This window comes from Erythrolamprus reginae, chromosome 2 (assembly GCF_031021105.1).
Source record: "Erythrolamprus reginae isolate rEryReg1 chromosome 2, rEryReg1.hap1, whole genome shotgun sequence".
Taxonomy (NCBI): domain Eukaryota; kingdom Metazoa; phylum Chordata; class Lepidosauria; order Squamata; family Dipsadidae; genus Erythrolamprus; species Erythrolamprus reginae.
Window position 1 is genome coordinate 37,430,697 of NC_091951.1, and position 14,680 is coordinate 37,445,376.

At 42.6% G+C, this 14,680-nt stretch overlaps 1 protein-coding gene across 2 annotated transcripts in view; it reads left to right on the forward strand.

The window, feature by feature from the left end:
* The first annotated feature begins 6,331 nt into the window (after positions 1-6,331).
* POU5F1 (POU class 5 homeobox 1) overlaps positions 6,332-14,680 on the forward strand; it is a 28,290-nt gene continuing 19,941 nt past the window's right edge. Inside the window, exon 1 of one of the 2 annotated variants that reach the window (XM_070737812.1) lies at positions 6,332-8,108. In XM_070737812.1, the coding sequence (XP_070593913.1) occupies positions 7,470-8,108 (639 nt within the window). In that variant the 5' untranslated portion in view covers positions 6,332-7,469. The remainder of the gene's footprint in view (positions 8,109-14,680) is intronic. The other variant, XM_070737813.1, reaches the window with a different exon arrangement.

The following is a 14,680-nucleotide window of genomic DNA, read 5'->3' on the forward strand; positions in this document are numbered from 1 at the left end:
TTATTTGCATCAAAAGTATGTTTTATCGCCTACATTTCTCCTTTGAAGTACATACACATCACTCAAATAATTTACCGGGTATGGAAGAATATAAAATGGGAAATCTTTTTTTTAAAGGATCTTAAAACTATTCCTAAAAAAAAAAGTCTAATAAAACGTATAAAGCAGACAGGAGGGGAAAAATGCCTATTCTTCTTTTACTATTGAGTTTAACTTTTGTTCTTCCTCAATCTCATTTACTTCGGGAGCTATTGTATGGGAAAATGTGAAAGTAAATCTCATTATGCACAGGGATGTCTGGAAAGAGAAGATAAAACGGGGCTTTCGTGAATGCAGATTAAGCATTTCTTTACTTTTCATAAAATTTACAATATTGGGCTCAGGCTGTAAGTTAATATATTTATCGCTATGTCACAGAATCAATTTGGTGTCTTAAAGATTTTCCTTCCCATAAAACTCCAATTTACGACTCTGTAATCCCTTAATTTAGTGTAGAGTTGGGGCAGGCGTTCATTGGCCCTTCTTGGAACTACACAGAGTATTACCATAATTTTATTAAAAGTTTTAAGAGAGAAAAACTGATACCAAGACAGAATAGAGAAAACAAAAAAAAGTAAAAGGGCAGGGAAAGAGACAAAAATAATTAGAAAGAAGAAGCTTCTGATTTCCTTTGCAACAAATACAATTAGAGAATTTTTTATCTCTTTTATCTCTTTGGTTTAATTTCCAAAGAAATCCCTCAAAAGCATTCTCCAGTATCACACCTCGAAAGCAGGTTGCATTTCTCAATTTCAATAACATTGTTGCCCTCCAACATATCCTAAGGGTACAAGTAATGCTATATGTGCTTACTCCAAAGTAAACCTACCTCAATACAGTAATTTACTTCCAGGAAAGTAAATAAGATTATTAAAATGGCGATGTTTCTCAGGTGAAACTGGTCACAGGTGCTCCAAGAACAGAAGAACCAAAGTTGAAGTTTAGGATAGTTTTCTGAGCTCACCCAAAATGCATTTCTCTTATTTGTGCAAACAAAAATATAAATTAATACTGCAGTTATAATGACATAAGAGGAATCAAAAAATGGGGGAAAGAAGCCAGGGAAATTATAAATAACAACTGCAACAATCTGGACTCAATTGCTCAGAAAATTTCTTCCTAGTCCCTTTGTGAAACAAACTTACCAGTAATTCAAAGGTTTATAAATGTGGTAGATTAAAAAGTGACGGATTGTGGGAAGATTTCACAAATCATTGAAAGTGCATGCCACTGTATTCAAGCTGTACATTCTTTCCAATAACCATGCATAAGATCAAATTTTGTGATGGCAACTGGAATGTCTATACAGATGAGACCTGCTGATTCAAATTTATGAACTTTCCATTTAAAAGTTGAAGAAAAAGTCTCCGTGGCATTTAGGTTCTTGCATACTTTCATAATTTTATAAACTAGCACCATATTTATTATTAGTCACTTTGGGATTTATTCTGTGATACAAAACATTATGGAATGCAAAGCAGTAGGCTTCCAAACAACAAAGCTGCAATTTTATTGGTTTTCACTTGGGAGTAAGAATGATGGAACTCAGCAGAGCTTGCAATACATCTGAAGAAAAAAAATATGCAACTTAATTTTAAGGCTGTGACCTTATTAAAATTGCCTGGAAGTAAAGCTCCATAGAAGGCTGTAGTGCTTACTTTGGAATAAACAACTTCAAATTATGCTAAACTTTAACTTCAGAATTACTTTGTAAATAGATAAGGTTACACACCAGTAAATTGCATTGCAAAAAACCACAGATCTGCATAAGATTGCTGCTGAAATGTCCCACTCCTAAACATAGTTAGATACTAGTGAGGGTTGTTTCTAACACTTTCTAGTTCCAATGACCTAAATAGGTTTTAATTTTGAATATGATTGGATTGGGCTATAAGTACATGAAACCGAGGAGCACAGCCCCCTAAGATGGGCAACTACTAGTCACTGGGACTTCTTTACCTATAAGTAAATTATAAAGCAGGGAGAAAAGAAAGTTTCTTAAAGGGTGGGAGGAAAAGTATACAGTAATTAATTGTTTAGGTATCTTAAATCTGTATAATTTCAAATTTTGAGACATTTATAATCAAGTCTTATAAATGATCTCTATATATATCAGGGAACCCCAATCAACTGCAAGAATTAACATGGGCTAGGCCAGGGGTCTGCAACTGGTGGCTTTGGAGCTGCATGTGTTTTTTTCATCCCTCTGGTACGGCTCCATCACTCAAAACATGCATCACAACTGCCAATGTGTGACACCTGCCAGCACACAATTTATTGAGCATTTTGACCCATCTTTTTTTTTTTTTTTGGAGTTCAAAATGTTTTTGTCACATGAAGAAATACAAATTTGTTTTCTCTGTAGCAGTTCATTGATTTCATAAATGCAAGATACTATAGCAGGGGTCCCCAAACTTTTTACACAGGGGGCCAGTTTACTGTCCCTCAGACTGTTGGAGGGCCGGACTATAAAAAAACCCCTATGAACAAATCCCTATGCACACTGCACATATCTTATTTAAAGTAAAAAACAAAATGGGAACAAATACAATATTTAAAATAAGAAGTAATTAAGTAATAAAGTAATTTATACATTTTTAGTAACAAGTAAATTTAAACTTAAATCAAGAAACTCCCTCAATTTCTCCTTCCTTCCTTCCCTCCCTCCTCTCTACTTCTCTCTTCCCTCTCTTTTCTTCCTTCTCTCTCATTTGTTTCATTTTCCTCTCCCTCGTTTTCTCTCCATAATTTTCTCATTTTTCTCTTTCTCTTTTTCTCTCTCTCACTCTTTCCATCTATCCCTCTTTCTCTCTCTGTCCCTCTTTCTCTCTCTTCTCTTTCTTTCTCTGTCTCTTTCACTCACTCTTTCTCTCTCCCTCTTTGTATCTCTCCCTCTTCCTTTCTCTCTCCCTCTTTTGCCCTCTTTCTCTTGCTTTCTTTCTCTCTCCCTATTTCTATCTCTCCCTCTCTCTCTCCCTCCCTCTCCCTCTTTCTTTCTCACTCTATTTCTATCCCTCTTTCTCCCTCTCTATCTCTCCCTCTTTCTCTCTCTCTCACTTTCTCTCTATCTTGCTTTCTCTCTCTCCCCCCTCCTTTTTCTCTCTCTCTCTCTCATACACCACGCTGGCAACAGAGAGAGAAAGAGAGAGCGGAGCGTGGCTTGCCAGTCCACGGCCCCCTGGATGAGCAGCTCTGCATGGCCCTAGCACTGGACTTCGCCGTCGCCCCTGCCGCCTCTCCAGCTAACCCCCTGAATTCACCCGAACGGAGGCGGCGGCGGTTTCAAAGGACCAACATACGTCCACCCCTTCGCCCTCCATGGTGCCCAGCGCCCAGCCCCACGCCGCCTCCGCATAGTGTGCTCGAACTCTTCCTGCAGGAACGGGTGGTGGGGTGGAAGTGGTTGGACTTATCTACACGTGCGCTTGCTGATTGGGAAGAGGGGAAAAAAATCTGCACCTCCAAAGAGGGGAGGGGGAGGAAGAAAGAAAAAAAGAGTTCCAACTTGGCGGAAGGCGGAGGGGAGAACTGAGCGTGCTGCAGAGAGTTTGCTTGGCTTTCTGGGACTGTGGAGTGGTGGAGGGGGAGAAAAAAAAGCCCCAGAAAGCCAAGCAAACTTGCTGCAGCACGCTCAGTTCTCCCCTCCTGCCTTCCACCAAGTTGGAGCTCTTTTTTCTTTCTCCCCCCCCTCCCCTCTTTGGAACAGGGGCGGAGGCAACGGCGGAGTCCGGCGCTGGGGCCATGCGGAGCCGCTCATCCAGGGGGGCGTGGACCGGCAAGCCGCCCTCCGCTCTCTCTCTTTCTCTCTTTGTTGCCGGCGTGGTATATGAGAGAGAAAGAGAGAGAACGGAGGGCGACTTGCCAGTCCACGCCCCCCTGGATGAGCGGCCCCGCATGTCCCCAGCGCCGGGCTCCACTGTTGCCTCCGCCCCCGTTCAGCTCTGCAGCTGAGAGGCAGTAGCCACGTTCACTCCTCCACCTCCCGGTAATGCGCCCGACCTCTACTTGCAGGAACGGGTGGTGGGGCAGCGCAAAGGGGCAAATTTTTCTGTGTGAGGTGGTCACACATGCAGCTTAGAAGGAACAATGCCGGCGTGGCCACCTCGCCGCTGTCACAGCCCTTCCCGGCAGAGCCCTCCCCAACAGCTCCGGCTGCCAGCGCACAGCTCTGCTCGCCCGAAGCCTGGTGTTGGGGCTGGAGAGGGGGCTTCGGGCTCTCGGCTTCAGCGGCCGCCATTGAGCCGTTGTTTTCGCGGCGGCTGCCCTGTGCTTTTTAAATGCGCTGCTTTCCTGCGCTGCTTTCTCGGGCAGCTGGCTTTACTGGCCAGTGCAGGGTGGCTGCTACGACAACAACAACGACGCCATGGCGTCCGCTGATGCCGAGAGCTGTCAAAGAGGCCCTGAAGGGGGACAGGGCGGTCCCCACCGCCTGTGTCAGCGGCGAGGTGTGCTTGCCTTGTGGAGGGGGGGAGGCGATGGAGGTCAGGGGTTTTCAAGCAGCTGCCTCCCCCCCCCCACTCAATGGACAGTTTTTCAATTGCCATCGCCTTTTCCTGAATTTCGCATCCACTCACCGCGGAGGTGAAGGGGAGGAGGTGGAGAGGCAAGGAGGCGGGGAGGAAAGCGGGCCTGCAATTGGCTAATTTATTTCTCGCCTTTAGGGAGAGGAACTTTTGCTGCTCTGCCATAGGGCAGCAACAGTTTCTCTCCCTAAAGGCGAGAAATAAATTGGCCAATTGCAGGCCCGCTTTACTCCCCGCCTCCTTGCCTCTCCACCTTCTCCTCGCTCAGCAGCCGACCGCGGTGAGTGGACAGGAGATTCGGGAGCTTATTATATTGATCAGTAAAATCTCGTGAGCCGCCCTGGGCCGGTTAAAAGACCTCATCGGGCCGCATCCGGCCCGCGGGCCGTAGTTTGGGGACCGCTGTACTATAGGGTTTTTTATACATGACATAAAGGTAAAAAAAAGATATATGCAGCATTGTCTTTATTTTAGATATTAAAAGGGTTTTGTGGCTGCCGGTGTGTTTTTTTTTCCTGTGGGAAAGGAGTCCAAATGGCTCTTTGAGTGTTTAAGGTTGCTGACCCCTGGCCTAGGCAAACCAGATCTAAATATCCACAGCTGTGACATTTTGGACCAACTACCATCCTCTAAACCTTCTTCCCTGAAATAGTTGAGAGGCTAAAAATACATTCCCTTACCTTACACCTTAGTCTCAGTGGGAAAATGCAGACATAAATTATAAGTAAATTCATAGAGGTGTATGTATGTTTTTATTCCTTGTTGTGAGCAGCCCGGATATGATACAAATGGCCACAGACTGTAAGTTCTGTAAAATAAATAAATAGAATGACCCTCCTTCCAAGTAAAATCAGTCCTTGTTTCTTAACCGCTTTCAAAGCTAAGGGTTAAGGTTGCCCTCAGCTACCTTCTCCTCAACTCTTTATGGTTCTTTCTCTTTTGCACTGCAACCTAACAGGCAGCTATCAAACTGGTGCAGCCCCTTCTCCTCTGGAAAATGGAAAAGGGCCTCATTTAAGGAATTTATCTGTCCTTAGTGGTTGAAAAGAAAAGAGCATGAGCCTTTGTGGTGCTGCACAACCCACTGTGGAAGGTGGCACCCCACAGGAGGTCCACAGCTCCAAAGCAAAGTCACTTTGCTTGACCCAACACTCAAGAACCCCTTCCTCAAGGATCATGATGGATATGATCTAGGGCAGGGGTAGGCAAAGTTGACTCTTCTATGAACTTGTGGACTTCAACTTCCAGAATTCCTGAGCTAGCATGATTGGCTCAGAAATTCTGGCAGTTGAAGGCCAGGTGTCATAGGAGAGTCAATTTTGTCTACCCCTGATCTAGGGGAACATTTCAGTAAGTTAGGTAATGGTTACAGAATTATCCACTTAAGGAAGGATTTAGAGGGTGAATGGGAAGTAAAGAAGGAGAGAAAGGGGAGAGAGTAGAGAAAGAGTAGGAGAAACGAGAAGGGAATGGTAGTAGAAGGTGGGAGAAGGAGAAAGAAAGTAGGTAATAGAGGTGGAATAGTCACCTGAAACAGAAAGAGGGAAGTGAAGAGAAGATGAATGCAGATGAAATAATATGAAGCAATTTGAACTGCGAGTTAGTTTGTTGTATTCGAATGATAAATGTACAGTGTATTAAGATGTATTGAAGATCCATGAAGATGTTGAATGTGGAGAAAAAAAATTAAATGGGGAAAATGATCTAGGGGAACATTTCAATATGTTAAGTAATGGTTATAGAATTATCCACTTAAGGAAAGATTTAGAGGGGGGAAGTAAGGAAGGAGAGATAAAGAGTAGGAGAATGGAGGAGAAAGGAATGGTAGTAGAAGATAGGAGGATGAGAAAGAAAGTAGGTAGTAGAGGTGGAATAGCCGCCTGAGAAAGAAAGAGGGAAGTGGAGAGAAGCAAGGTGGATGCAGATGAAATAATACAAAGCAATTTGAAATGCCAGTTAAGTTTATTTTATTTGAATAATGATAAATGTGCATTAAGATGCATTGAAGGTACATAAAGTTGTATGTGGAGAAGAAAATGGGGGGGGGGGAAAGAACCCCTTCGTGTTTTGGGAGACCCCAAGACCTAGGTCCTTCCCACCCTCTGCCCCAAGGATGCAGACCTTGGAGACCCCTTTTACCCCCCTCCCTCCATTCCTCCCTTGGCTTTGAAGCCATCCTTGGGGCTGCCCCCCCCCTTTGCAGCCTAATTTTCCCTCAGGCCATCGAGGGATCTCTTGCACAAGGATGGCAGTGGGTGAGGGGAGAGAGAGATAGAAGGAGTGGGGGGTTTCTCCCCGACGCCCACCCTCGACTGCGCTTTGAAGGGGGGTGTTTGAGGCATCCGCGGGGCTGGGCCGGACCCCCCAAGGTGGGAAGGCCCGAGGCCTTTTCTTGGCGTTTCGGCCAATACCTGGAGGAGAGGTGTGGTCAGAAGGGCCCCTTTAAGCAGGAGGGCGGGGACCCTTCCCTGAACGGCTTTGACTTTTTCCACCCGTCCCGGGGGAGCACGCAATCTTCCCTCTAACGGGGGCGGCTGGGCTGCCTAACTCCGCTTCTGGCCTTCTGAGGGGGTCTTTTCGACGCTGGCCCCTGCTCTTTGGGGCTAAGGACTCAGGCCTCTCCCCGCTTTGGACTTGACTTCTCCTCCCCTCAGACTTTTCCCCTCGAGCTTTTCCCCCCTCATCACCTCTTTTTCCTTTTTGCTCCCCAAACTTTGGGTCGTGAGGAGACGGGGTGTCTCTCCATTGTTGCCCTCACGAAAAAGAAACTCCCCTGGGCCGTCGAAGAAAGCTTTTAAACGCCTATCGTCTCCTTCTTTTTGCTCAAACCGGCCTCTTCCCGCGAATCTCGGCTTTAACTTTCCGAGCGAGGCCGAGGCCTCCCTTTTTTTCCCTTCAAAACCCCCCATGGCGGGGCCCTTGCGGCGAGAGCTGGGCCGCCCCTACCCTTTCCCGATGCATCTCGGCAACCTGCCGGCGGTCCCTCAGCACGAAACCTCCTCCTCGTCCTCCTCGCCGTCGGGCTTCTTGCCCGAAGCCTTCAACGGGGCGGCGGGAGGACAGGCCTTCTACGGGCCCCAGGGAGGCCTCGGGGAGTCCTATGCCGCCGGGGCTGAAGTTGCACGCGCCTGGTACCCCTTCGCTGCCGCGGGGGAAGCCTGGGGTCCCCCTCCCGGGATCGTGGTAAGCCCTTACGCCCTGACCCAGCCTGGAGAAGCCTGTCAGGCTTCTAGGGCTGATATTAAAGTGGAGCCCGACTTCGACCAAACGGGCCCTTATTACGGAGGGCATCCCTGGGCCGCCGGCGGGTGTCCGGTCCCTTCGGCCCGTCCGGCTTCTTGCAGCAGCAGCAGCATTGATAATAACAGCAGCAGCAAGGAGGCCGCTTCGTCCAGCAGTCCCGATTCTCAGCCTTCCAGCAGCCCCGCCGGTCGGGCCGAAGAGGCGGACAGTGCGGAGAGCAGTCCCCGGAGCGACGTTAGCCCAACGCCCAGCGAGCAGATGGCGTCGGAGGAAGCGAAAGACGAAGAGGGCAGCGGAGAAGAGGTAAGGGGGACGATTGGGACCGACCTGAGGGTGATTTTTTTGCAATACTGTATAGGGTTATATAGAATAGATTTTTATTGGCCAATTGTGATGGGGCACACAAGGAATTTGTCTTCGGTGCATATGTTCTCAGTGTACATAAAAGAAAAAGATACATTGTCAAGAATCATAAGGCACAACACTATAAAACAGAATAGGAATACTGTAGGCATGGAATCGAATTAGAATAGGAATAAAATAGGAATAGGATAGAATAGAATTTTATTGGCCAAGGGTGATTGGACACACAATTTGTCTTGGTGCATGTGCTCTCAATGTATACATAAAAGAAAAGATAAGTTTGTGAACAATCATAAGGTACAACACTATAGAATAGAATAGGAATGGAATTAGAATAGGAATAAAATAGAATAGGAATATGATACAATAGAATTTTATTGGTCAGGGGTGATTGGACACACAAGGAATTTGTCTTCGGGCATGTGCTCTCAGTGTACATAATAGAAAAGGTTCATCCAGAATCATAAGGTACAATACTTGATAGTCCCAGATACAAATAAGCAATCCAATTATATTAGGAACCAGTCAATGTAAACTGTAAGGATGCAAGACACAAAGTTACAGTCATTGGTGGGAGGAATTGGGTGATGGAAATGATGAGAAGAGTAATAGTGCAGACTTAGGAAATAGTTTGACAGTGTTGAAGGCATTATTTGTTTAACAGAATGATGGTGTTGGATGGGGAGGAACTGTTCTGTACAACTTTGTTTTAAAATGGCAAGGATATAACTGAGAACCCTGGTATAGTAGGGTTCATTGATAGGATCCTTCACACTTTTTCTCATCTTTCCTACTGCTGTCTCCTATTGGTGTCTGTGATATTGATACCATGTTGATGTATCTTATTATTGACTGTGACTATGCAACCCATCACTTCTTTGCATGTAGGGACAGTGAGAGCTTAGGCACAGGAGACAAATTCCTTGTGTGTGTGTCCAATAAAGAATAATTGTGTCTTTGCCAGAGTGATGGGGTTTTTTTTTGAAGGGGGGTTGCCCATTTTTCTTTCAGGATGCTGAAAGGTTGCTTTTAAAACTGCTGGTTCCTACCAGCAGTTTTAAAAGGAATGGAAAGGCATTCCTAGCCGTTCTTTTTTCATTGCATTCAGCTGTGGTGTTGCAATCCCGGAGGGAGAGTCTCTTTTTTTGCATTCACATAACAATCCTGGGTTTGATCTGTGTCTGTTTTAGCTGAGCATTTTAAGGGAGGATTTTAAGCAAAGGGTTTTAGTTAGCATTTGTATCTGATTGAGATACAAATTGATTGAAGGCGAAAGAAGGACACATCTGAGAATGAGGTGGCTGGATGGAGTCAGTGAAGCAGTGGGGTAAGCTTAAATGGACTCAGAGGATGGTAGAGGACAGGAAAGGTCTGCATGGGTCAGACAGGACTTCACAACTAACAACAACAATCTGATTGAGGCTTTGGAGACTGTTAGGCAAATATGGGGAGCAAATGAAAGTCTTCTGAGAGGGGCGGCATACAAATCTAATTAATAATAATTGTTGTTGTTGTTGTTATTGTTATTGTTATTATGGAATTGTATGAAGTGCTCTGGGAGTTCAGGTTTGTGGAGATTCTCACAGTTATCCAGGTCATGGTTGTCCCAAAGGCAGTTTTTCCCAAGAGGCAATCGGACTCTCTTGGTGTTTTTTTTTCTTTGAAAAAGTTTTACTTCTCAATCCAAAAAGCTTCTTGGATGAAAAGCGAAATAAAATCCAGTTGCATTTTGGGAAAACCACCTTTGGCTCTGGGACTTCACATTTATTATGGAATGGCTTGCTTGTACTGTTCATTATTGTTGCTGAGTAGGACAAAATGGAATAAACCATGATCTCCTTTGGGACTCCTTGATAAATAAGGATAAATTTGTTAAGAGTCCATTATTGTTATTTTAGACTTTATATTAGATTTGCTATTGTATATTGTTTTATCACTGCTGTAAGCCGCCCCGAGTCTGCGGAGAGGGGCGGCATACAAATCTAATAAATAGTAATAATAATTAAGTCTTTGGAAGAATTGTAACTAGGTTTTTAGATCCCAGCTCAGGATCAAGTACCATGTCCTGCCACCATTTCATGATTGTAACAATAAAGAAAGTAATGGTCCATCCCCCTTTTTTTGTCATGTTTGAATGAGAATCTCTAAGCTTATATTGAAACATAAATAAGTGGTTGGGTTTGCAAGACTGAATCACAAACTAACTCTGTTTTAGCTTATTACATATTCTCTGAAGTGGGATTGTAATTAGTTTGTAGCTCAGCGGCTCTTTACACAACTGGTAACTTGATTTCTTAATTAGCCACAGTTTGGTTTTTATCCAAAACACTGAATCTTAGTTGCCAGTTTTAAGGGTTATAAATAGTAAGTAAGTAAGTAAGTAAGTAAGTAAGTAAGTAAGTAAGTAAGTAAGTAAGTAAGTAAGTAAGTAAATAAATAAATATATCTAACATGCTAAATCACAAATCCTTGAGTAGAATGCTAACCAAGCCCTCCATGGTATCTTGTGTTTGGAAGTGATACATGCTATGAGATGTTTTTTAGGATGGGTCTTCTGTAAATCAAACTGTATTTTCTGTATTTCTTTTTTTTCCAATCCCACAGCCACCCATTCAGTATATATGTGGAAATTGGGGAAAAAATGAAGTTTTTTTAATCCAACTTCCATATTTTATACACCATAAACAGACTGTAGTTCGTGAACGCTCAGGGTATTGTGCATAATCGCTTTTAAGGTGTCAACAAATTAGAAGCAGGCAGATATTATTTGAGTTGATATTATGGAAGATCAAGTTGAGAACAGGTGGCTTTAGTTATCCTCCTGAAAAACTGTCTGAACTGTTTCTTTTACACCCTTGAACTTTTGGAGATAAAGCTCTAAATAGCCCTCTTTCTTTCAAAAGTAATTACATAGCAAAGCTGTGTCAGATTACTCCATCAACTCAAGTACCCTTTGCCTTAGTTGTTAAAGTAAGGCAAAGGGTACTTGAGTTGATGGATGATGGAGAAGGATGTAAAGCCAATAGCTTTCCTGTTTTCCCCATTCAAGAACTAGCATTCAGATTCTACTGCCCTGGTAGAATTGGGAGGATTAAGGGTGATTAATTAGTTCCAGGATGTGTTTAATGTTACAAACAGCTTTGAGATTTTTTAAAATGAGAAGCAGCATATAAACATGTTAATGAAGGTCCATAAAATCATTGCACCTCTCAATTTGTTTAAAGTCACCTAATCCCATTAGTTGTCAACTAATAAAATCAATTACAGGGTCAAGAAGTCAGACTTGATTGGCTGGGCATATGAACTCAGAAGAGGTAAGAGAAAATATTTTTCTTATAAATTCCAGGAGAATTTAGAGAAATATTTTTTCTTCTTCTCACCCTTATTGAGCATAATTTATGTTTCCAATTGAACTGAAGACTAACTACTGAAATTGTAGAGAAAGTTCATAGCTCAAGTTGTAGATTTAAGCAGATTTGCTGCTTGATTCACAAATCTAATAAATAATAACAATAACAATAATATTATTAATAATAATAATAATAATGTTTCATTCCCAAACTAAGTAACATTTTCAGCCAGATTTTGGATGCAGTTTCTTGTTTGTTTATACAAGTACTCTATAAAAGAAGAATATTTGTAGCACAGGATTATAATGTTTTACCTTTTATCCTCTTCTTTTGCATATCAGCTATAACAACCCCCCCCCTCTTTTGCGCTAACAGACTGGATCGCATCACTGTTCCCCCAACTTGGTGTTTGGGGATGGGGGGATTATGGGAAGTTTTGACATGATTGCGATTTGTTCATAGCTTATGACATATATATTGCATAGCAAGATGTGAAATGCAAACTAGCAATGCAGTGCAGGTAGTCCCCAGATTATAACCGCAATTGAGCCCACCAAAATTTATGTTGCAAAATTTATGTTGGAATTTGTTAAGTGAGTTTACAACTTTCCTTGTCGCAGTTGTTAAGTGAATCACTGTGGTGGTTAAATTAGTAAACCGGCTGTTAAGTGAATCTGACTTCCTCATTACATGGCTTGTCAGAGGGTCACCAAAAGTGATCTCATGACCTGAGACACTCCAACCAACCATCATAAGTATGAGTTAGATGCCAAATGTCTGTATTTTGATGAAATGACTATGGGGGAATGCCACAATGGTTGTAAGTATGAAAGCTGATCATGTCGCTTTTTTCACTACCGTTGTAACTTTGAACAGTCACTAAAGGGACTGTTGTGCGTTGAGGACTACTTACATAGCATTGTCACATGGTGACATTGTTCTCAGTATCTCAATAATTGTTAAATGTTCCATATAGCCAAAGTAACTCACAATAAAACTCCCCAAAAATTATTATGAAGAAAGAGAGAGAGAAAGAAAGAGAGAGAGAGAAGGAAAGGAGAAAGAGGTAGGAAGGAAAGAAGGAAAGAAAAGAAAGAGGAAGGGAGAGAGAGAGAGAGGGAAGGAAGGAAAGAAGGGATTAAATGAGTGAGGCAACTAGAAAGATTTTCCTGTATGGAAAGGCTACAACAATTGAAGGGTTTTTTTCAGCCAATAAAAACTTGATAGCTTAATACAAAATCAATGCATGCTATAGAAAATGGAAAGGTTTCATTCCTCCCAGTGTTAGAATTCTGTGTCTCTGATTGAAATGAAATATTCAGTGATATGAATTTCTGTCTCCATGATAGATCTTGAGTTGAGAGTGGAGGAAGGGGAGACATTAAGTTTGCTTCTTTTCCTCTGGAAACTTGACTCTTTTTTAAAAAAAAAAGAAATGCCACACAATTGCCTTTTCTCTGGCTTTGAGAGCAGGATCACAATGTTTCATTAATTAATGTTCCCCAAGGAATGAGAAACTTCAAAGAGTTTTACTGGGATCAAGTAGGGCTGATCTGGTCCACCACTCTGTGTCTCACAGTAGGCAGTCAATATGCATTCCAAAAACACACAAACATGAATAGGGGGTTGATACCCCTCCTGCACTGCGGCTCCTCAGCAGCTGGTATTTCAGAATGGCAAACTGCCCCTAAGAAGGACAGCTTTGATTTGTTCTGTCTTTCTTGAACTTGTCCAATCCTCTCCTAAAAAAAAAAATAATTCCATGCCGATGGCCATCAATACCCAACGGCCATAAATTTCATGCCAGGAACATCATTTTTTAAAAAAATACTCTGTTCATTGTTTCTTAGTCACTTAATATTTCATTTCAGTCAGAGACACAGAATTCTAACACTGGGAGGAATGTTAGCCAATTGCCAAATTGGTTCTTTAAATTGGGGTTCTTTAAATTGGGTTTTTTAAGATTATTTTTAATATTAGATTTGTTTACATTGTCTTTTTTATTGTTGTTAGCCGCCCCGAGTCTTTGGAGAGGGGCGGCATACAAATCTAATAAATACATACATAAATACATAAATAAATACATAAATAAATAAATAAATAAATACATACATACATACATAAATAAATAAATAAATACATATCTGAATTTTGATCATGTAATAATGGGGCATGCTACAACAGTTGTAAGTATGAAACATGGTCATAAGTCACATTTTTCAATGCCATTGCAACTTTGAATGGTCACTCAACAAATTGTTGTAAGTTGAGGACTACCTGTATTAAGGGAATAAGAAAATTAAAATATTAAAATAAAATAAAAAAACAAACCAGATTCAGGGGACTACTAGATCTTTTTCTGCTGTCAGTTTTCTGTGTTTCTATGGTTCTAAATATTAAAATATCCAGAGCATGTTTGGACATAAGGTTTGGTCACCCAATCGACAACCCCACAAGCAATAATGAAGATAAGATAAATGCACATTTTCAAAATGTAAATGCAAATTCAAAAGATATGTGCTCTTATGTTATGGAAGGATGGAGAAGGAAGAATGAAATGAGAGAGAGAAAGGGGCAGAGAAGGGGGAGAGCGAGAGAGGGGGAGAAAAGGTAGAGGGGAGGGATTAGATTAGATTATTAGAGTTGGAAGGAACCTTGTAGGTAATCTAGTCCACCTACACTATTTCGGGCAAATGGCAGTCCAATCTCCCTTTGAAAGTTTGAAGTGTTGGAGTTCTCACAACCTGTGCAGGAAAGCTTTTCCACTGGTTGAATCCTCTCACCATCAGAAAGTTCCTCCTTATTTCCAGGTTGAATCTCTCCTTGGTCAGTTTCCATCCATTATTCCTTGTCTGGCCTTCTGGAGCCTTGGAAAACAGTCTGACCCCCTCATCTGTGTGGCAGCCCCTCAAGTATTGGACCCCTGCTATCATGTCTCCCCTGGTCCTTCTCTTCCGCCAGAATGGCTATGCTCAGTTCCTGCAACCTCTCTTCATATGTTATAGTCTCCAGTCCCTTAATCCAGTGATTTTCAACCTTTTTTGAGCCGTGGCACATTTTTTACATTTACGAAACACTGGGACACATTGAGCGGGGGAGGAGGGGGGCTAAAAAAAGTTTGGACAAAAAAATTCTCTCTCTCTCTTCCTCCCCTTCGCTCTA